The 23,221-nt window shown below is 39.1% G+C and overlaps 1 protein-coding gene across 1 annotated transcript in view; it reads right to left on the bottom strand.

Moving 5' to 3' along the window:
* LPXN (leupaxin) overlaps positions 1-21,986 on the bottom strand; it is a 34,278-nt gene extending 12,292 nt beyond the window's left edge. Inside the window, exons 1-4 of the mRNA XM_032849712.1 lie at positions 21,835-21,986; positions 17,638-17,792; positions 12,140-12,186; positions 2,367-2,466 (exon numbers count right to left, since the gene is read on the bottom strand). Coding sequence (XP_032705603.1) covers positions 2,367-2,466; positions 12,140-12,186; positions 17,638-17,792; positions 21,835-21,847 — 315 coding nt within the window. The 5' untranslated portion in view covers positions 21,848-21,986. The remainder of the gene's footprint in view (positions 1-2,366; positions 2,467-12,139; positions 12,187-17,637; positions 17,793-21,834) is intronic.
* Positions 21,987-23,221: the final 1,235 nt, after the last annotated feature.

Below are 23,221 nucleotides of genomic sequence, written 5' to 3'. Positions count from 1 at the left end.
TAAGTCATATATCAAGATAGAAGTGCCAGAGGGTGAGACAGTGAAAGAGAACTGATTTAGATGAGAAGGCCCTCTAAGGAGTTGGCATTTGCACAGATGTACTGAGGGGCCCAGAAATATTGAATTGGTAGAAAAAGCACTCCAGAGGGAAGGAAGGCCCAGAGGAAGGGAACAGTTTGGTATTCAGGAGAAAAGTCAGAAAGGTTGGGGTGCGGGGGCTGGAACAGAGGGAGAGGGGGTAGGCATGGCAGGAGAAGGTGATGGAGAGAGAGGCAAAGATCGTGTGGGGCCCTCATGGTAAACTCGGGTTTTATTCCAAGGGTGATAGAGCCTCCAGAGGGGTTCAGGCATGAGAGGGAAAGAATCTGACCCACAAGATCCCTGTGGTAGCAGAGGGAGGAGTTATGTGTGGGCAAGCAAGAGTGGAATCAGAGACCCTAGCTTGGAAGGAGATTATTGTTAACAGTTCAAACCAGAAATAGTGACTTGGTCCAGTGTTAGCAGAGAAGGTGATGAGAAGCTGGTAAGACTAACTGATGGATTGGATTTATTTAAGGAAACCCCCCAAAATAGTTATTAGAACCCACTCAAAAGAAAAGTCTCAAATTATAAAAAAGATGCGATGCCCAGCTTGTCCTTCATCAGTTCACATCCCGATTTTCTCTCTCAACTCCCTTCCGACGGGGCTACTATTCCCATTGACTTAATACTTCCTGATCAGGAAACAGGTGCTCTCTACGGCCTCCACCACATCAGATTTGCACGCACTAGACAGACATTCGAAGTCTCCCATCCGCTGCCCTCGCTTTACCTTTCCAATCTCCTCTTTCATTACTCACTAAAAGCCTCCATTGTTTGAGGCCAGCCAGGCTCCCTGCAGTCTCCTGAATGTGATTTGTTACTGTCTGCCCTGAGGCCTCTATGTATCCTATTTTTACTGCCAGGAATAACCTCACATTATCTCACTCATCCAAAATGCTCATTTCCCTTCAAGAAACTTATCAACTGACAGATTTCCTTCCTCCTCTATTATATAATGTTACTTAATGTTGAAGAGATTTGTGTTCCAAAGGTTACCGTCTAGAAAGTCCAAAAGGGTCATCAACATGAAGTAGGTAAAAACAGAATTTTATATGGACATACACATATACAAACACACGCACATATATCTATCCATATCTCCATCTGTTTGTTTACAGATTCCGGAATACTTCCAAATGAATATATAAGAAACAGGGTTCAGAACTGGAGGAGTGGGGACAGGCCTGATAGGTAAATAGTTCACTGCAAACTTTTGTACTTTCGATTTTTGTGCAACGTGAACATGGGGCTCATTCAAAAAATAAACAGATATCTTAAAAATGTAAATAAACCGCGACACATGCTAAGTTAATTAGGAAACACAATTAAAATTCCTAATGCAGATTTTTTCCCCAGTATGGTCAGATATATGATACAATGAGGAATGCACCCAGCTTTATTATAGGCACTAAAGAAAAATTATTTCTGATGTTCATTCACTTGTTCCTTTAATGTGTCAGGAACTTTGCAGGCACTGGGAGTCCACAGGTGAGTCACAAAGATCGGGCTCCTGACCTCTCCAGTCACACACTTTTTTATATACTGCCTCACAATTATTTCATAGTCACTATGTGTGCATACCAAATCCTCCAATCAGTTCAGAGTGACTGAATTCTCCACCTTAAGAATTCTAGATGATTTCCCTTAACAAATTATTAAACCCAGTTCTCTGATTTCCATCCCCCTGCCAGGGCACATGAGCTCACCACTCATGCTCCAGAGGCTAGAATGAGGAGGCGGATTTTGTCTCTGTATGGGGCTCAGGACTCCTCATCCTCCCTGCTTTCAAAGCCACACTCTGATCTTGCTGGCTGAGCCTCCGTTTCGCCGCCTCTGTCCCACACAGTCAGGTCTCCCTGGGTCCTGCGCACTGCATCCAGCCTTAGGATGCCTCTGCTCTCAGGGCTCACGCCAACTGGAAGAGCCTCTTCTCTCATCTCTTTGTGTCTCTACCCTTTCCATTCTTCAGAATCCATCCCACATCCCATCCCCAGCTCTGATAAAGTCTCCACATTCTTAATAGCGGCTGCACATATTTTATACACCATCTGTGTTTTAGTCCACAAATGTTACATGGGTTTCTGCTTCGTTTTACCAAGCACATTCCGCACTCCTTGAGATCAGAGCCTGCATTTCGTTATCTTTTGTGTCCAGATAATACACAACACAAAGTTGAGTCCATCCCTGAATTAAACTTAGGCTGGGAGAACTAATGACAACCAAAACTTCCGAAAGGGGACAGCAGAGCTGAGCTCTGTGGAGACATACTCAGGAACTGTGCTCACCTGGGTCTGCATCTCACACAGGTGGGCCATGAGTTCATCCAGCTGAGCAGCTGCTGAGGTTTTAGGGGGATGTGAGGCTTCCTCTGGCTCTTGGACCTTACTACAGGGAGAGAAAAAAAAAATCCTAACACATTGAAACTCAGATAAATGTTAAGCCACACATAAAATACCAGAAAATGCAGTTTTAACTATTAACGGCTTAGATGTGAATAAAACTAGAGAAAGAAAGTATTTAAAAATAGGTAGTAGAGGGGGCCTGGGTGGCTCAGTGGGCTAAGCCTCTGCCTTCGGCTCAGGTTGTGATCTCAGGGTCCTGGGATTGAGTCCCCGAATTGGGCTCTCTGCACAGCAGGGAGCCTGCTTCCTCCTCTCTTTCCGCCTGCCTCCCTGCCTACTTGGGATCTCTCTCTGTGTTGAATAAATAAATAAAATCTTTAAAAAAAAAAATAGGTAGTGGACTAAAAATCTGAATAAGGTCCCCCTGCCGTTTGTCTCTATATCTCTTTTCTGGTCATCTCAAAAGCTGACCATTGTTCTCAAGTGCATGAAGAAAAGTGCTGGACGGGTGGCTGGCAGGCCATTCTCCCCCAAGAGTCAGGTTCAAAGTAGCTTCTAAAAAGACCTTTAAGAAGACAATGGCCCGACATACATTTTTTATTTTCAAAGCATTCTTTTTGAAATTACAAAGTATTACACTTTCTCTCACTGTCCGGCAAAAGATTAAAAACTAAGTAAGAATAAAGAGCAAGCATCAGCAAGCTAAGGTCCATGGGCCAAATTCGGCCATGCCCATTCCTTTACACAGTGCTGCTTTCTTACAGAGTTGGATAGTTCCAACAGAGACCTCATGGTCCAAGTTCTAAATATTTACTGTCTGCCCTTTACCGAAAAAGACCACTGATAAGAGTTTAGACAATGTACATGATGTTGGTTTCACATCCATATAATTGTGAATAAACTGATGATTAAAATTTGGACCCAAAAAACAGAATACAGAGTCTATTCAAACATTTGCCCAATTGCTAGAAAAATTTTTTAAAGATTTATTTGTCAGAGAGAGAAAGCACATAAGCAGGGGGTGGTGTGACAGGCAGAGGGAGCAGACTCCCCACTGCAGGGAGCCCAACCCGAGGCTTGATTCCAGGAGCCCAGTATCACGACCTGAGCCAAAGGCAGATGCTTAACAAACTTGAGACACCCAGGCATCCCAGGTGTTAATTTGTTAGCTAATTAATTGTGTACGAGAGCACAGAATAAAAGCTCAATAAATTCTAAGAAGTAAATCATACACACCATATTCTTCTATTGCTTTAATACAAATTAATCATAAGAAATCTACCTGCTTAATAAGTACAAATTAATCCTAAGTACAAATTACAGTACAAGTTAATCACAAGAAATCTACCCACTTAAGAAAAAATAAAGCAATTCCACATAATTCTTGAGACGAAGAAAAAAAATTAATTGAACTTTCAACCTATTTAGAAATAGCAATGAAAGCACATATACATACACACACACACCCTTCAGAGGCGAAGCAATACATTTTTTAAGATCGTATTCATTTATTTGTCAGAGAGAGTGCGTGTCATGCAAGGAGAGGGAGAAGCAGACTTCCCGCTGAGCAAGGAGCCCAATATGACACTCGATCCCAGGGTCCTTTGGCAGACACTTAACCAACTGAGCCACCCACATGGCCCACCAATATGTTATTAACAGGAAAAAGTACAAACAGACTCAAGTGCGATACTGAAAAATAAGACACTAGAAGCAAATAAAACATCCAACTCAAGAATCTAAAAACAAAACAAAACCAAAATAATTTAACAGAAGAACTAAAAGCATAAATTATTGAAACAGAAAACAAACAGAAAGTGAGGTTTTGGGGAGCATTATGTAAATTTCAAGTACATAGAAAAATATGGAAAATCACCAAATAAGTTCCGTAAATATCACAGAGACTCAATACTAAAACCAGACAAAAACTGCATAGTGTATGTGTGTACGTGTGTGTGTGCGCGAGCCTGTGTGTCGGGGAGGCTGGGAGGGTAAAAACAGCAGAAATGAGTTTTTAAAATATCCTGGCTATATAGTGTCATGCCAGTGTTTCATGCATGGTTCAACATTAGAAAAAGGATTACTATAAATCATTACACTCAAGAACAGGAAAAAGCGGGCTGCCTGGGTGGCTCAGTGGGTTAAAGCCTCTGCCTTCGGCTCGGGTCATGATCCCAGGGTCCTGGGATCGAGCAGCGCATCGGGCTCTCTGCTTGGCAGGGAGCCTGCTTCCTCCTCTCTGCCTGCCTCTCTGCCTACTTGTGATCTCTGTCTGTCAAATAAATAAGTAATTAAAAAAAAAAAAAGAACAGGAAAAAGCTTTATAAACATATTAATAGATGCTGAAAAGCAATAGAAAACAAATTCTACCACAATTCCTATTGCTGAAGCCCACGGAAAAGAAGTTTCATAACCTGATAAAATATAAAATCTATAATGAGCCTCATATTTAATGGTCAAATAATAAACACATTTCTAATTAAGAGCTCTGTGCTTGGGGCGCCTTGGTGGCTCAGTCCTTAAGCATCTGTCTTTGGCTCAGGTCATGATCCCAGGGTCCTGGGATAGAGGCCCACATGAGTCCCGCATCAGGCTCCCTGCTCAGCAGGAAGCCTGCTTCACCCTCCTCCACTCCCCCTTCTTGTGTTCCTTCTCTTGCTGTGTCTCTTTCTGTCAAATGAATAAATAAAATCTTAAAAAAAAAAAAAAAAAAAGAGCTCCGAGCTCAGCAGGGAGTCTGCTTAAGATTCTCTCCCTGCGGGGGGCGCCTGGGTGGCTCCGTGGGTTGAGCCTCTGCCTTCGGCTCAGGTCGTGAACCCAGGGTCCTTGGATCGAGCCCTGCTTCGGGCTCTCTGCACAGTGGGGAGCCTGCCTCCCCCTCTCTCTCTGCCTGCCTCTCTGCCTACTTGTGATCTCATTCTCCCTCTGTCAAATAAATAAATAAAATCTTAAAAGAAAAAAAAGAATTAAAAAAAATTAAAAATTAAAAAAAGATTCTCTCCCTGTCCCCCTCCTCCACCTCTCTAAAGTAAAATAAATAAATAAAATCTTTAAAAAAGAGAGAGAAGAGAAGGACAAGGATCCTACTATCATTGATGGTCTATAATTTTATTGCAGACTGACTTACTGGATGCATTTGAGAATACAAATAAGAGATTTATATACTGAAAAGAAAAAAAGCAAAGCAATTCTCATTTCTATTTTCTCTTTTAAATAGATGGTATGATCACTTACCTGGAAAATATAGGGTAAATGACTGGATATTTATTAGAATGTATAGAAAATATCAGGATGGTTACTAGGTACAAGGATAAAATGAGGGGGTGCCTGGCTGGCTCAGTGGGTAGCATGTGACATTTTTTTTTTTTTTAAAGATAGAGCACGTATGTGGGAACATGAGCTAGGGTGTGGGGAGAGTGGGGAGTACTGAGGGGCAGAGGGAGAGAGAGAATCTTAAGCAGACTCCATGCTTAGCCTGGAGCCCTGCGATCATTACCCTGAGATCACAACCTGAGCAGAAATCAAGAGCCAGACACTTAACTGACAGAGCCGCCCAGAGGCCACAGGGCATGTGACTCTTGATCTTGGGGTTATGAGTTCAAACCCCATACTGGGGATGGAGCCTACTTAAAAAAAAAAAAAAAAAAAAAAAATTAAAACTAAAAGAAGAATAAAATGAAATAATTAGTCTCTTTCCTATAGACCAGTAGTAGCCAATTTGAAAATCCACTGGGAAAAAAGAACATGTTCACAATACCAAGAAAAAAATTATAAAATATTAAGGAATCACTCTAACAAGAAATGTGTAAGATGGGGCACCTGGGCTCAGTTGGTTAAGCCCTTGCCTTCAGCTCAGTTCATGAGCCTGGAGTCCCGGGATCGAGTCCCGCATCGGGCTCCCAGCTCCGCGGAGAGTCTGCTTCTCCCTCTGACCTTCTCCCCTCTCATGTGCTCTCTCTCTCTCTCAAATAAATAAATAAAATCTTAAAAAAAAAAAGAAATATGTAACACTTCTATGAAGAAAAACCCGTTGGTAGGCATACAAGATGCATATAAATGATGATGCATAATATGATGTTAGTTTCTCCCATTAAACTATAAATTCAATGTAATTCATACAGAAGTCCTAATAGAATTATTCAAGTTCATTAACAAGCTGATGCTAAAATTCATGGGCTAGAATGCTTGAGATAATTTGGGGCGGGGGAGAGAGATCAAGAGGGAAGACCTGTCCAATAGATGTGCTTTCCTATAAAGTGACAATAAAATTTGTGTCATGTTGGTAAAGAAACAGACAAACAGATCAAAGGAATGGAAGAGAGAGAGCCCAGAAACAGACTCCTGAACCATGAGAATTTTGCATATGCTAAATACGGCATTTCAAATAATCAGAAACAGACTATTAGACACAAAATGCATGACAACCTATTTGAAACACAATAAATTTAGATCTTTAACAAATGCTACACGTGAATAAGTTTTAAATGAATTAAAGACATAACTGTGTTTAAACATTAAAGTACTAAAAGAAAATGGGGGACATTTTTTATTATTTGGGGTGATGAAGACTTTCCTAAGAAAGGCATAAAACTCTGAAATGAAGCCAAAAAAGAAAAAATATCAATACGGCTAATCTCAAAAAAATTTGAACACATATAAATATTTAAAACATAAACAATATCCAAATAATAAAAAGTCGACAAATCAATAAGGCACGCTAATAGAAACACGGGCTTAGAATTAAAAGAAAAAAATACAAGTTTCAGAAAAAGAAATTTGAATGTTTATTACTATATGAAAATATGCTCAATCCCAATCTTTAATATGCAAATTAAATACTGAGACACCAATTTTTACTCATTAGTCAAAAATGTGAAAGATTGTTAAACATGCAGTGTTGGCAAAAGTCAGGATTATTTACACATATGCATTTACATATATCGTAGATAGCAATGTAAATTTTAATAAATGTTTTTCGAGGCAGTATCTACCAAAATTTCATATGCATATATCCTTGGATTCAGCAATTTCACTTCCAAGATTCTATCCTACAAAAAAATGGAGTATACATACAAAGGCGTATGTATAAGTATGCTCCTTAAGACATAAAAAAGTACAGTCTTTATGAACAAATTAAAAATAAAATAAATGGCCATAAAGTTAAATAAATTATAGATACATGCTAAAGCATACTATGCAGCTGCTAAAAAGAATGCAGGCATAGATTTATATGAACTAAGGAAGATGTCTTTTTTTTTTTTAAGATTTTATTTATTTGACAGAGAGACAGCGAGCATAAACAGGGGGAGCAGCAGGCAGAGGGAGAATCAGGGTCCCTACTGAGCAAGGAGCCCAATGTGGGACTTGATCCCAGGACCCTGGGATCATGACCTGAGCAAAGGGCAGACACTTAACCAACTGAGCCATCCAGGTGCCACAAACTAAGGAAGATTTCTAAGATACATTGTTAACTTAAAAAAGCAAAGCTCACAACAATATGAAATCTATCCTTCCATTCATGTAAATTTATAAGCACATATACATAAGTGTGATTTTGCATACACAAAGGTGTGTAAGGAGACATATCTGACAGCAGTTATCTACGGGGATAGCAATTAGGTGGTAGGAGGATACATTCAAAGGGAGGTGGTCTAACTTTTTACTCTGTATATTCCTGAATTATTGAAGTTATTTTTACTATTAAAAGGCTAAATATAAAGTTCATGTAAGTATAGAAAATTTTAAAACTGCAGAGAAATATAAAGAAAAAATTAAAATCACATATAATCCTTCTTTTGAGAGGCAATTAATTACTCTGGACATGTTGGCTTACACCAACTATGCCCTTCTATGATTGTGCCTAATTTTGGAAAATTAGAATGACCTTTTTTCATATCTTAAAGTGAACATTTTCCAAATCTTTATTTTCTTATCCAACGTTGCATTCATGGCTAGTGCTTACTGTCCACCCTATACCAGGCTCTCCATAAAGGGTTTTACACATGTTTTCCCTAAATACTAATAACAACCTTAAGAGTTAGGTATTCTTACCCCCAGAAGAAAAAACTGAGGCTTAGAGAAGTAAAAAGCTTTGCTCCATATAATACAGCTGGTAAATAACAGAGTTTGGGCCTATAGACTGCAAAGCTTATCATCTCTAATACCATGTTCAACTGTCCTCCAAAACAATGCTTAAAAGTTATCCAGCTTTCAAATGTAGAATGTACCATAATTTATTAAACCACTTGTCATTAGACAGCTAGACTGTTTCTGATTTTCACTGTTATAATACAGTATATAAATATTTGCATCCATATCTGATTATTTCCATAGAGTAAATTTTGAGAAGCGGAAACACTGAATCATAAAGGTAACAGACTCTGGAGTAATGCTGTAATCAGCATTAACAAAGCTTAGCTAACAACCCACCAAACTGACTCTGACTCTCCCTCCCTCCCTCTCTCTCTCTCCCTCTCTCACACACACATTTACACAAACACACATGCACACAAAGCCATAAGTAAAACCAAATATTGTAAGTCTTCCACTAAATATTTTCAAAAAATGAAAACATAGATGTACTAGTTTACTTATTTGTGTGTGTTTACCAACCAGCAAAAAGGCAGAAGGAAAACAACTTCTCCTCTTAAAGAAAAAAGACTATCTTTTGGGTACCACATGTCCCCTACTGATTTACTTATGTTTGAGTATTTAGCTATAAGAAAAAAGTAGAAGGAAGTGGGTACCTTCCCCTTTGAAGATAAAAGATTTTGTCTTTTAGGTATAACATGGTCTCCTGCCAGGCACAATTTTTTTTGTTTATTTGTTTAATCTAGGAACAAAAATGGTCAGGTATGCACGTGCCTGATTTGGTCCTTGAAGGAGTCCAAGAAAGTGCAGGGAGCTCCTTACAACACTTTGGGATCATAATCCCTTAGTCCTTGCTGCCATAGGCATGTGTCTTGAAAGTACAAAAGCAGCAGGACTGTCAGCACACTCTCTGCTCTGTTTCCCCCTGTAGAATAAATGTGGCTTTTTTTTTTTTTTTAAGATTTTATTTATTCATTTGGCAGAGAGAGACACAGTAAGAGAGGGAACACAAGCAGGGGGAGTAGGAGAGGGAGAAGCAGGCTTCCCACCAAGCAGGGAGCCCTCCAGGACCCGGGATCATGACCTGAGCCGAAGGCATATGCTCAACCGACTGATCCATCCAGGCACCCTTAAATGTAGCTTCTTGTCTGGGTCTGTATGGTCCTAAAAACCTGTCCATCTCACAGGTGGGGTATCCTTGTGCTTACTAAAAAAAAAATACTTACCGATTTTTAGCAAGAGTCCTAGAGCAGGAAGGAAAGAGAAGTAGACCATTTTTGTGATAACCTAATAGTACCTGAGTCAACAATATAATATTCTAAATAAGAATGGAAAGGCCTTAAAGAGTTGGTGATTACATCACTATAGGAAGTGTTCCAAAAAAGAGAGGAACCTCGAAATCAAAGCTCCTTTGAGGTGTCCCCTCACATCTTGAAGATGGTAAAATTGCTTCGCTATGTCACGAACAACAGTCTAATTCATGAGTCAGAGATTTTAATAAGATCCAAAAACAAGAGATGTGTTTAAAAGAATACAGACTCCTCACGTGAGGGGCTTCTCTGTGCTGGAGTTTTCCCGTTCACTCCTCCGTAATTTTTTTATGAATTTTTTTCTCCATATTCTTACCAAAATTATTTTTGTTCATGTGCACATTTCTAAATTATTGTTCATATTGCTCTTGATATATAACTACACTAGAAATACGATCGCATCACTTAGTACTGAATACAGTTTCAAGGTTGGGAGCAACACTCAGTCCACTTAAGCAAGCTGAAGGAAATGGTGGACACAGAATGTGGGAGTCTAGTTTCTCAGTCTCAAGCGCTATCTGTACCTGGGAGCCTTATCAGCTCTGAGTTACGCCAGTCATAGGGATTTGCATCAGTCTATTACATATTGACAAGACCACCTGGATTTCCTATCAGTCTCCCACGCAGATCGACAGGGCAAGTATCACTCCCTACTTGGGGAGGTAAATCAGTCACTGCCCACTCAGGAAAATGCAAACACACTGGGAGTAAGCAGAAGGAATTCAATCCAGAAGTTTGATTACACAGGTGATGGCAGAACTAAAGAAGCAAACAAAAGATATTAAAGTAACTCAGAGATTAGCCACAGCAGGTAGCCATTAGGCCAAAGGGACCACCACGACCATCACCAACAACAAAAGGCAAAGTTGCTAAAAGCCAGGAGCCAAAGCAGATAGGCACATGCTGGAACTGCAGCAGATGGGTCTTGCTTTAGCCAAAGCCATAAATGAGGTGTAGCTGCTGACTGGGATGACGATGCGGTGGAAAAACTAAGGGAGGACCTGTCCTGACTTGCTTGCCCTGCCTTCTGCCCTCCAGCTCTCGGCACAGTGCCTCCCACGGGTCGAAGCCTGGAGAAAGCCAACAGGGGTCAGCTCCCCTGGAATACAGAGCAGACCAAGAAAAGAGAAAGAAATGGGTCCAGTGGGAAAAAGATCAAAAGACTTAGACACTGGCATGCCATCAATTGATCACAATGCCAGATACACAGGAAAATCGCTGTTGGTCATGCTGGTTTTTACGTTCTGCAGGCCTGTGGTCACTAATATTTCTACTGAAGTCCTGGTATCCTAGTTTTTAAAAGTCAGTATTTAGGGAAAGCCTATGCATGCCAGGCACTATTTTGTTGTTGTTTTGCTTATTTTGATTTTATTTTTTTTTTTACAAAAAGGATGGACAAGGTTGTCTAGGGGACATCCCACTAGGCAGTCTCCTGGAACTGGAATAAACTGGAAATTATATTAATAAACTGGCCTTACTCCCATCGAAGTAGAAAGTGTCCTCAGGTGGGAAGTTATAAAAAGACTTCATGATAACACAGGTCCTTCCCTTATTTGGCGTCCTATGTGTGCACTACTGGCAGCAATTCTAGAACCAAATAAGGTGTGGTGTGATACTCTTTACCAGCATGAACCTTTGTTATCTTGTTTCCCTTTTAATTAGTTAAGCCCTTCAATTTGTTTCCCAGAAAGCTGTCTGATTTTTTTTTTTTTTTTTTTTTAAGTTACAACCACTACCTGAAGAGAGAACAAGAAAAGCAGCCTTGGCCAGCAGAAACGATTTAGTAAGTGGATCAGTTTCAGTACATAACGTTTTTAAAAGGAAACCCCCTTCCCCGGCTAAATACATCTTGAGCAAATATAGAAAGAAGAAGTACCGATTCATTAGAAGTATATTTTCGGTATTCTGCTGCAGAGACCCTCTTGTCTCAGTCTGACACTGATCCTAGATCTGGTTTTGGCATCTTGCTGAAATTTTGTTAGGTGTTTCCTCTTCCATGAACTGGAGCATGCTATTTCTAGTGGCCCGGCCGAAACATATGGGGTGACTCGAACTATTTACACTTTTTTCAGGTGGTGAAGGAAACAGCAGAGCCCACCAGCCTGGACAGCCCATCTAGAAGCCACATACCCTGAGTAACTGCCAGGTGAGTTTGGCAGAATTCCACCTCTGCTCAAACACTGTGGAAGAGGACGAGGGACTTAGCTGGAGTCTAATAATGAACACAGGCTAAAGCAAACTGTTGTCCAAACATGGATGGATAACAATTATCTCATAACATTAACTTTTTAAAAAATATTTAATAAAAAAACGTACCTGTAGATATTGGGCTCCTGGATATGGGTCGTATACACGAGCTGTACCTAAGACATATAAGTGACAGAGAAGAGCAGAGAATGAGTGTCTTTAGAATAATGTTGGCACTCATCTACACCCCGAATTAGAGGATGTTTTTAGCTTCTAAATGGGACTGATAACTAGCATATCTCTGAGATCATTCACAAGGCAGAGGAATACCAGCCATCCTACAGCAAAAGGCCACATTCTAAGCAGAGCAGTTGGCAATGGGAACAAATAATAGTGTCCCTCTCCCTGCCCCCAAAGCAAGAAATCGGGAAGTTGATCGTACTTACATAGGAACCACAAAACAAACAAAATGAATCAGAACGGGGGGCCTGGTGGCTCAGTGGGTTAAGCCTCTGCCTTCCACTCAGGTCACGATCTCAGGGTCCTGGGATCAAGTCCAGCATCTGGCTTTCTGCTCAGCAGGGAGCCTGTTTCCCTCTCTCTCTGCCTGCCTCTCTGCCTACTTGTGATCTCTCTCTGTCAAATATATAAATTTTTTTAAAATCTTTAAGAACAAACAAATAAATAAATAAACAAAATGAATCAGAACAAAGCCCCTTAACTAGACAGGATGGTGTCTAGGGGAAAACTACAACACGACTAAATTTAACATACAAAATAATAATAATAATAATAATAATAATGTGTGTCCTTAAAGGATAGTTGACCAGCAGCTCATTTATTTATTGAACAAATATTGATTGAGTGCCTGTCATGTGCCAGGGCCAGGGATGCAGCAGCTGAAAAACAAATGAACAAACAAAACTTGTCTGCCCTAACCTTACACTATGGTGGTGAGAAATAGGTAATAATAAAAAAAAAAATTAGTAAGAAAAAGAATAAATCTATTAGTACGTAAAACTCATCAGAAGGTGGGAGATGAGGAATGGGGGAGAGATGGCAATTAAAAATATATTGATCAGGGAAGGACTCACAGAGAAGGTGACACTTGAGTGAGGACTCATAGAAGGTGAGAAATGTAAGCAGATTTCAGAGGGAACATGGTCCAGGGAGCCCTCTGTGGAACAGAAAGGAGGCCAGGGTAGCCTGCACAGTGAACTGGTGAGACAAGGATGGGAGTAAAAGGGGCCAGATCAAGCAGGTAGGGTGACCATATAATTTATTGTTCAGACTGGGATGTTCTTGAAAGTGAATGAGGGGAAGGTACCAAAAATAATACCACATAATTTTAAAATATATATTTATTGACTAAAAATTTGGTTTTATTGTATTGATGAACCTACAAAATACTTCTGTTGAAAACTTATTTTCTTTTTTTTTTTTTTAAAGATTTATTTATTTGACAGAGATCACAAGTAGGCAGAGAGGCAGGCAGAGAAAGATTGGGGGAAGCAGGCTCCCCACCGAGCAGAGAGCCTAATGCAGGGCTTGATCCCAGACCCCGAGATCATGACCAGAGCCGAAGGCAGAGGCTTAACCGACTGAGCCACCCAGATGCCCCGAAAACCCATTTTCAAAATAAAATTTTCTAGAATACTTTTAAATGACATGTAGCTGTAAACATCAATTTCTTCTAAGATTTATTTATTTTAGAGAGAGAGAGTGAGCAAATGCAGGGGAGGGGCAGAGGGAGAAGGAGAGAGAATCTCAGGCCGACTCCCTGGTTGAGTGAGGAGTCTGACATGAGGCTCCATCTCATGACCCTGAGATCATGAACTGAGCCAAAATCAGGAGTCAGATGGTTAACCAAATGAGCCACACAGTTGCCCCTAAACAATAATTAAAACAAAACAAAACAAAACAAAACTTTTATATTAATTATTCAAATATTTTTAAACAGCACAATAAATAATTATTCTTGATATAGACTCACATACCTTAATTGGTTACCTAGCCATTGTTGTCTCTAACGTTGTGATGCAGAAATTTTTCTGAAAGATATCTTTTTTTTTCCTTGGTTTCATTCTTGAAAGATAACTTTTAAAAAATATGATCTTATTATTTTCATAGTTTTTAATAAAAAATAAAAACTCTGCAAACTTCTGCAGAGCTGCATTTTATGGTTAATATATTTTGAAGTTGTTGACACTTTTAATTGATGTTTCTCTGTAAACCATTATTTTTTAAATTGAGAAAATACTCCTGCTTGACTGCTGCTAATTCTCTAAGTTCAGGACATATTCTGCTAAATGGAGGATATCCTCAATTGTTTCTCATATTAAAATGTATGAATATTTCTACCCCAGTATTTTCACAGGTGCTATATTTCTGCCTCCACTCAGAGCACCTTTCTTCAGTAATGTTTTTACAAGATGAGCTCTTAAGTTGTCTCTATTCATGATTCTTTTTAACGTTTGGCCAAATGTAGATACTGCAAAATCATAGGCCTTCACAATTCCATCCCATTCTGGTGGAGAATATAAATTTATCCAATTAAAATTAGAAACTCCATCAAAGGCAAGATTTTTCCAAGGCACAATTTTCAAATTAGGTAATTAAGACATTTGAGCTCCCATCTTTTAACTTGTTCAATTCCTTCCCAGCTTTTGTCAAGAGACATTTGAGCTCCTTCCTTTTTGCAAGCTTTGTTTTACATAATTGCAACTTGCTAAAAGCTTCAAAAGCTGAATTTTCATGCTACATTCACTGAATAATTTGATTAAATATTTTTGACTGATTTTGCACATAATGCAACCTATATTTAAGTTGCTTTACAAAGCATTTTTTCAAAGGCTCAGGCATTTCTAAAATCTGATGGATGACAGGCGACACAGATAAACCCTATGAAGCCATGCTGACATGTCTCTGTATTCAACATCGGCTTCTGTCACGAGAGCTTTGTAGACAAGTTATATATATGTGCTGCAATTGTGTAAGTACATATTTGTAAATTTTGACATTTGCAGTTTCTATTTTGATTGGTGGAATCCTGCAGCTTCTTTGGAGGCAGTCACGAATTTTGTGCACATCACAACCAATTCCAAGCATGTTTCTGCTTTATAGGTTTTTACATCTGTAAAGAACATTTTTTTTTTTTACCATAAATCTGTACTCCACCAAAACCTGTATTCATATTACCACCAACACCCCCACCCACCCACTCTGTCTTCAATGTTGAATTTTTACCACGGCATGAACATTATCAGATGTTTCAATTCTTTTTGACAGAAGAATGAATGTCCAAGTATTTTTATTTAGATCCTTTGGATTGGATGGAAAAAACAACAGTTTTTGGAATTAACAAATCTTCTGACTGAGGTGGCATTGATATAAAGCTGACATTATCTGGTGGCTTACAAAGGGAGCCAACTCAATCGTCACGTTTACTTTAGTTACGAGCACAAGATACCTTCAAACTGAAAATGAGCAAAACCAATTTACAGGCATCACTTGATCCAAACAGGAAGGTGTGCTTCCCTCTGACAGGCAGACACAACTCCTACAACTGTACGTGTTAAAGCATAAACTGTACATGTTAAAGCATGTACAGGTCACTCTTCTTAAACTATTAACTTCTGAAGGAGAGGCTGATGCTTCTTCCCCATAGCGGTGTCTTCCTGTCTTCCAAGGGGGCAGTAACCTCTCCAATTGCCTCCAGGGCGGCCAGGAAATGTTGGCAAATATTTTGTGCAAATTACACATTCGTCATCAATTTCTTGAGAAGATTAAACATGTAATTTTGGATTTGGTTTTGGTTTCAGCCAAATGCTGCTAAAAGCATCTACTGCAAAAATAAAAGCATTGCCAAATAATAAAATAGCTACAGCTTTACATATACAATTAAGGCCAAAACTGCTTTACCGAGAACATTTAGATTATGCTACACTCAATGGCAATGCTTAGCCTCTATTTCCTAAACACAATTTGTATGACATTAAGCCACAGGTTCCCATATTGTTCTCTGACCCTGAGGACGCTCCATGCATCTCAAGAACATGAGCGGTGGTATACCAAATGGCCAGCTGGAGGAAAAGCCTCAGAAGTTTTCCTGCCACCACCTAACACCAGAGGAGTTGGCTGTTCCTGACTGTGCTTAAGCTCTTAGCTTTAACAAACAGCACCCTGCATATTATCCCTGAAAGGGTGCTTACCAGTTAGGATTTGTCTGAATAGGATCAGGAAAAGAAGAGATGAGTTATCATTAGCCATCTTTTGGATTGAGCCATAATAAAGTTAGAACTCTGTTCACTGAATATATTTCACATGCTACTAGATGAGACGTTGGAAGGAGCCAGAAGAGCCAAACGGAGGTCTATCAGCCCATGCTGGTTTATGTTATGGGAATACTAATAAGAAAACTTCATAAAATATGGGAAATCTAGGGTAAATGGCAAAGCCAATAACAGAATGTTGAGAAAACAAGCAAAAACCCAGGGCTCTTCCAAGTGAGCCAAGACATACAGTCACCCCACTTAGGTCGGCATCAAGACCATGGCTTTTACTTCAAATGCAGATGGAAATTCACAGTGGGGTTCTGAGTAGAGGAATGACATGATCTAAGTTTTACAGGATCACTCTGGCTGCTATTCTGAAAATAAAATGCAGGGGACAAGTGTAGCAAACCAGCTAAGAGCCTGTGGCTATGATCTTGCATTGAGGAAAAAAGACAGTATCTTCCTAGCAGAGAAATAAATGTGCATCCTTAAAACCATGTATATGTAGCTGGAGGGAAGAACAGTTAAAGGGGGAACAAAACACAAGCTCAAACTTCAGGTCCACGCAACCTGTGATTTCATACCAAGCGTACACAAATGAATCAGAATATTGTAGTTCAAAGCACCACATATGAAGAGTATCTACTTAATTCCTCTTAAACTAATTCCATTCTCATCAAGCAACTTCCTAATTATAAAATAGATTCATGTAGACTGACCAACAGCAAGGGAAGATATGTATCAGCAAATTCTATTCTCTGTTCTACTTGAATGGTTTTGACTCTAGCCAGAAATTACTAAATTGGATTTCTGGGTTTTTCTTACACATCATTTTTATAAGTTTAGCTTATTTGTGTTGTTGGTTCCCTAGAGCATCACCATCTGTAGGTATACTAATAATTGAGTTTCCTAATACATTCAACAGAAAATAAGACCTGGAAAGTTATGACCTTAAAAAGTCATGCTGATAAGACTTGTCTGAGCTGTCACTTGGCCTCGCCCAGGTGACCCCCCCCCCCAGTCTTGGTGAGTGCTATTCCAGTCAAACTGCAACATGCAGCTCTCATACCCAGACAGTCATACCAGAATATTCTGAGTAAACGAGGGAATAACGTGTTCCCGTGCCCTCATTAGAAAAAGTTCAGTTCTCAAAGGCTTATTCTTCTCTGATAATTTTCTGAATTCTCATCCTTTCCAAAAACAACAACTTTCAAGTTATCATAGAGGGATTTTTCTTTCTCTTTCCTGGATACATGATTCTCTTTTCACATCACTTTACGTAAGATACAATTAATTTTCAGAAAGGCACTCAAACTATGTATATTTAAAGTACTCTAATAAACGAAAAGTTACCGGCAAGGAACGTGTATCATTCTGAACAATGGTCTCCGAAGTCTCAGCGAGGTCACTGTCCTTTCTGGAGCGCTGATCTAGGGGAAGAGGAGCTGGGCTGGAGGGTTCATCACTGTCCTGGAGGGTGGAGTGCTCCAGTTCCTCCAATAAGGCATCTATATCATAAGATATAAGAGAATCATAATACATAACATGGGATGATTCCTCTTCTGGGATGATTTCCCCCTTAAATATCACCGATGTGCCTCCATTCACCTCCTACTTCTCTCTTGGGTTAAGACTATCTTCAATATCTTCCCTTACTTCTTATTTTACTTCAAGATGTGGTCTATTCTCCCAGAGGATGTTTAATGCCTCCACATAATGTGACCTATTTTCTATGGTTGCATCCAATTTCACAGAATCTCCCAAGAATTTGACTTCGTATGTTGCAGGGCACTAATTTTTATCATTGATTTAGGGTGGGTTGCCCACAAAGATCCCCACTGAGAAAAAAAGGAAATCCTATATATTTTTCCTGTCAGAAAAGTATAATAACAATTTTTTTTTCTAAATGTACCAACACAGTAATGCTTTTTCTTAGCCCTGATTATTGTTTTCTTATATCCCAAGTACGAACAAAATTTTCAAAACAAAGTAGAAGTATTCTGTCTTTTAGGGCATATAAGGTAAAAAAAAAACAAAAACAAAAACAAACAGGGTAGGGGGAAATTAAGGAGAAAATAGATATTGCAAAATCAAGCAAGATGGCATTGCAATCCAAATCTTGAGATTTGTTTCTGCTGTAGTTTTCTTGGAAAAAACCAATGCAGTTTACAAGTATCAAACTACTTTTCTGTTACAATGAAATTAATAATAATTAATAAAAATTTACACATTACAGGCACTATGCTCAGGAATTTCTGTATTTCATTTAGTCATCCTAAAGCTTTAAGGCAGGTGATATTGTTGTCCTTATCTTATAGATCAAGAAAGAGACTGGGGCACCTGGGTTGCTCAGTTGGCTAAGCATCCAACTTTTGATTTCAGCTCAGATCAAGATTTCAGGGTTGTGAGACTGGCCCCGTGGAGCCTGCTTTAAGAGTCTCTCTCTCCCCCTTCCTCTGCCCCTACCAACCCTCTCCCTCTAAAAAAAAAAGAAAGAAAGAAATAAAGAAAGAAAGAAGGAAAAGAAAAGAAAAGAAAAGAAAAGAAAAGAAAAGAAAAGAAAAGAAAAAGAGAAAGAAAAAAGTAGTGTCACATTGTTACTGATGCAGATCCTGTCTAATCCTAGGCTATCTGATTGTAGCCCTTGCGCTAACTTCATGTCAAACATTCAGTCCCCATCTTGATGTGGATTCTCAGGATCATCTTGGCACGATATGATCTTCTCTGAAGCTGTTTCCTCGTCTACACAATCAAGCAATTCTATTACAATTTTTTTCAAATTAGGGGCTGAGACCTATTAGTGGATCTCTGGTGGATTTTTTTTTTTTTTTTTTTTACCACAGGTCATGATTTTTAAAAGTTTGTAAAACAGTGGATTATACTATTTGACATTGTTTGATTTCTGCAAATTAAGGGCTATAGGGACATATTTACCAACGAACATGACATATTTGATATTGCTTTAAAATAATCCAGAACTGAAAGGAATGGGTGGGTGTATTAATGAAATAAGATTGGCCAAGAGTTGATCATTGTTAAGCTGGTTGATGAGTATACTAGATTTCATTAAACTATTTTCTTCACTTTTGTATATTTTAAAATTCCTCATAATCAAACGTTTTTTCAAAAGAAGGAAAAAAGAAAAAAACTAATGTGGAAAGAGAAAGAAAAACTAATTTTCTCATAACTTTACTAGCCAGATTGAATGCCAAACTTCTGGGTTCCAATTTTTTGTTCTATACCCCTCTACGAAGATATAGTCCTTTTGTATTTTCTAAGTTTTGCTCCAACCAGACTTCATGGATCTTCTTGGATTCAAAATAACAAGACATTTATAGTAAAGATTAGGGGAGAAGGGATACTCTCTGTAAGAGAAGCAAACCATATCTCTTAAGAGGAGAAGGTTACCCTTAGAAGCATCAGTGAACCAAAGTTAGTGAAACTCCCTCTTCTGGGTCATGAGTTAACAGGGCTTTCTCTTCCTGTTTCCTAGGAGTGCACAAAACACCAACACCCAAGATTTTCTTGCCTTCTGCCAGATCCCGTAATTTGCAGATGACTAATTTCAGTATGACAAATGTGGGATTATAAGGGGTGGGGGGAGGTATTAGATGGAAAACCCTGTAGTCCTTCCCTGTAGCCCTTCATCTGCAGAAATCCGGTAACATCAACATAACATAAAAGGGATAAAGTGAGGTCTCTTGGGGGGATCTCACTGGATTGGAATGATTTCATTCAGAGCCAGAATCTGTTCCTGGTTCCCCTTTTTCATCCCCGAGTAATGAAAGTTTAGGTAAAATCTGCTGGACAGAAACAAACCATCAAGGTTGGAGGAAGTACTGCAAAAAGGAAATACCGCCTGCCTTTGCTGACCTGTCTTGCACCCTATATCTCTGCAGCTGGGAAGAACGACCAACCCTAAATCTGTGTAGTTACTGAGCTACTGACAATCCGAACAAAGATAGATTACATGAATGTCACCTTCCAGGTGGCTTGGTACGTTCTACATTTCTGGACCAGATTCCTCTACCATTCATCCTGCTCAAGTAGTGGAAAACTGTGCAAATCTAATTTTTCTAATTTTTTTTTAATTATATGGGTTGTTCTATTGGTTGGAACACCGTAGCCAATGCACTGCTAAAAGAGGAGATTGCCTTGTAGCTTAATCGGTTTTGGTGTCAGGGGCTCCTGGGAGTGATGCTGAAAATATTTATTGTTCTTCTTAGTTATCTCATTGGAAGAAAAAACAAAGCAGATAATAGTTATTTCAGAGAGTTGCTTCAGACATTAACATGATTAATATATGCAAAAATGTCAAGTTTTAGTTTAAGTCACTAAATAGGCATTACTTCCCTTTTGAATTACCCGCATAAAAGACATTAGGTATTGCTAAAATAAGAAAGAAGGCTAGATGCGAGGGAGCTGGACTTTGAACTCAGGCAGAAATGTGAACTTCCCTACTCTCACAGAGTTAAGAATCTGGTTTCTGCTCCAAGTCCAAAATACTTTCTATCCCAAGCTTCAAAATAGACTTTACCTCCAAAACAGTTTAATATTTATTAAATACCACCTTTCCTTCTTCATTAACATCTCTTCCCTCCTATAATTTGCTTATCTTCCTCTCTGCTCCTCTAGTTCTCAAATTACGCTGCGAACAATTAACACCACCACCAAGACAATATGCAAGATATGTTTTAGGTTGTTCACACTTTTGATGTACGCAAAACATACAAAAACTCAGAACACTGTGTAATTAATACAGCTTGGAAATTGAGTAAAAGGTTAGTGACTTAGTGTTAATAAGGATGCCAGCAACAAAAGTCAGCAAAGGATAAGGAATGAATCCCAAGAATGACAAACCTTCCATTACTTCAAAGATTGGAAGTCAAGGATCTGTCTAAGCAATGTGGCCAATTGTTTCACTGCTGGTTTTAATTGTTCGAAATGGAAAGAGTATCATCTTTGCAGGCCACAGTAATCTGTTACTTCAGAATTCCTCTGAATAAAAAGCTTAGCAACAGAATCACTGGAGTTTTAGCGCTAATTCTCCTTGATTTAATACTAAACCATGGAACAAATGAAACCACCCTGGCCTTGCTCCAACGTTTATAGATCCCTCATTCTCGTTCTTCTATTCCATTTCTTTTTCTTATAACACCCCCTTTATCCCTCTCCCTTTTCTTTTTTTCTTCCTAAATCACAAATCTGTAGGTGCCAACTGTGTGACCACCCTATGACGTGCAACAGCCCCCAAGGGGCAAATACTCATAATAAAATCACAATTCGGTCCAAAAGTATTTGTGCATAGTTTTCCCTGGTGAGCACCCAACTTTCAGCCTATTTGTGCCACTGAAAAGAGTGAACCGATAGTTCCCCAAAGCAATCATAGTTCCTCATGCTTCACTCTTGGCTGGACTGAGGTCATGAGAGAAGTGGAAGCAAAATCTTCCAGCACCACCCTCCCTCTGGCTAGAAGTACACCCCACCACAGAGATGGCAGCCAAGTCTTCATTCCCCCAGAGTTTCTCCTCCAAGAAGGTCCTCACTCACCCAACTCTTCCATTGTCACACACCCAAGATGCTCTGGTCCCACAGGTTGTGAGGAACTGCTGTGGCATGGGCTGAAGAAGAGGACCGCAAAGGAACTGAGTGAGACAGCGTGAAGCAGCCTCTATAACCCTTTTGGTTCCTGTATTTGCTTAGCACTTCCTCTCTTTTGATTTGGTGAGGTTTTTTTTTTTCTTTCCTTTTTTCTTTCGTTCTCTTTCTTTCTTTTCTTTCTTTTTTTTTTTTTTTTTTTTTGGTAAGTTAGAGTTTTGAAAATGGGACATAGAAAGATGGGTAGTAGGATTTGAGTTGTTAGTGCATTAGCGAGGGCGAGATTCAAAATTAACTTTGAAAAAATTGAGCACCTACTATGCACCAGGATTCATTTTGAATTCATGGGATAGCAGACTTGCACTTGTGTTTTTCCCCAGTGTGGGTTTCCCACTGTGACTGTGCATCAGAAAACCTGCTGTATGTGTGTGAATGTGAGTGTGTGAGTGTGTGTGTGTGTGTGAAACTGATGACCACAGAAGTGGTTTCCTTCATAAAATTTCCAACAGAGTTAACCAGCAACCAATTCATTTTGCTGTCTTTATTCACTCATGATCCAGAAATTATGCTTACCTGCTTTCCTGAATAGACTATAAATCCATTAAAAGCAGTGCAGAGTAGCTGTCACATTTGGATTTTCGGGGCTACTGGTTCTTTCTGCGGTCCAAAACACGAACATTTATAGTGATCATGAAGAATGAAACTGGAAGACAAGACACAACGTGTTTAGCTGCAAATGTCTCAGGGAAGGATAATTTCTGCCTAGTTATGTTGCCTAATAGCAGTTTCTCTGAAAAGGGACTCTGAGATTAACTTTTTTTCACCTTTTTTACCACTGTGATTTTACTCACCTTGAATGAAATAAAACATTTACAAAAGGCCAAATATGAGATAGCAATATGTAAAGAACTATAATTATGGCTCTGTGAAACATAATATTATCTCCATTTTTACCAGTGGTGAAATAGATTCAAGGGATAGTAACTTCCTAAAGATAACAGAATTACAGGTAGCTTAACTATTTACTATAACCCAGATTTAATTTCAATCCCTGTGATCTTCCTTCTGCAATACATGGTCCTTTTTTGGGTGATGTAAAGGAATCATTCATTCTCCCTTTGCATTGTGATGCTGATTTTTTTTTTTTTTAATAAAAAGGAGATTCCCGCTCTGCATTACTTGAAGCAGCCATTGGATGTCAGTGCTGTTCCAAAAGGCTGCTTCAAAAGTCCAAATGGGTTTGAAAAAATTCCCATCCTCACTAATCCGTAATAGTTTTACAACTGAAATGTCACTGGTCCTATGAAAGTGCAGAATACTTGGAGAATATAAAACATTT

The sequence above is a fragment of the Lontra canadensis genome, unplaced genomic scaffold (genome assembly GCF_010015895.1).
Source record: "Lontra canadensis isolate GAN:19392208 unplaced genomic scaffold, GSC_riverotter_1.0 scaffold242, whole genome shotgun sequence".
In the NCBI taxonomy this organism is placed as follows: Eukaryota; Metazoa; Chordata; class Mammalia; order Carnivora; family Mustelidae; genus Lontra; species Lontra canadensis.
This window is presented reverse-complemented; position numbering and strand designations above follow the sequence as displayed.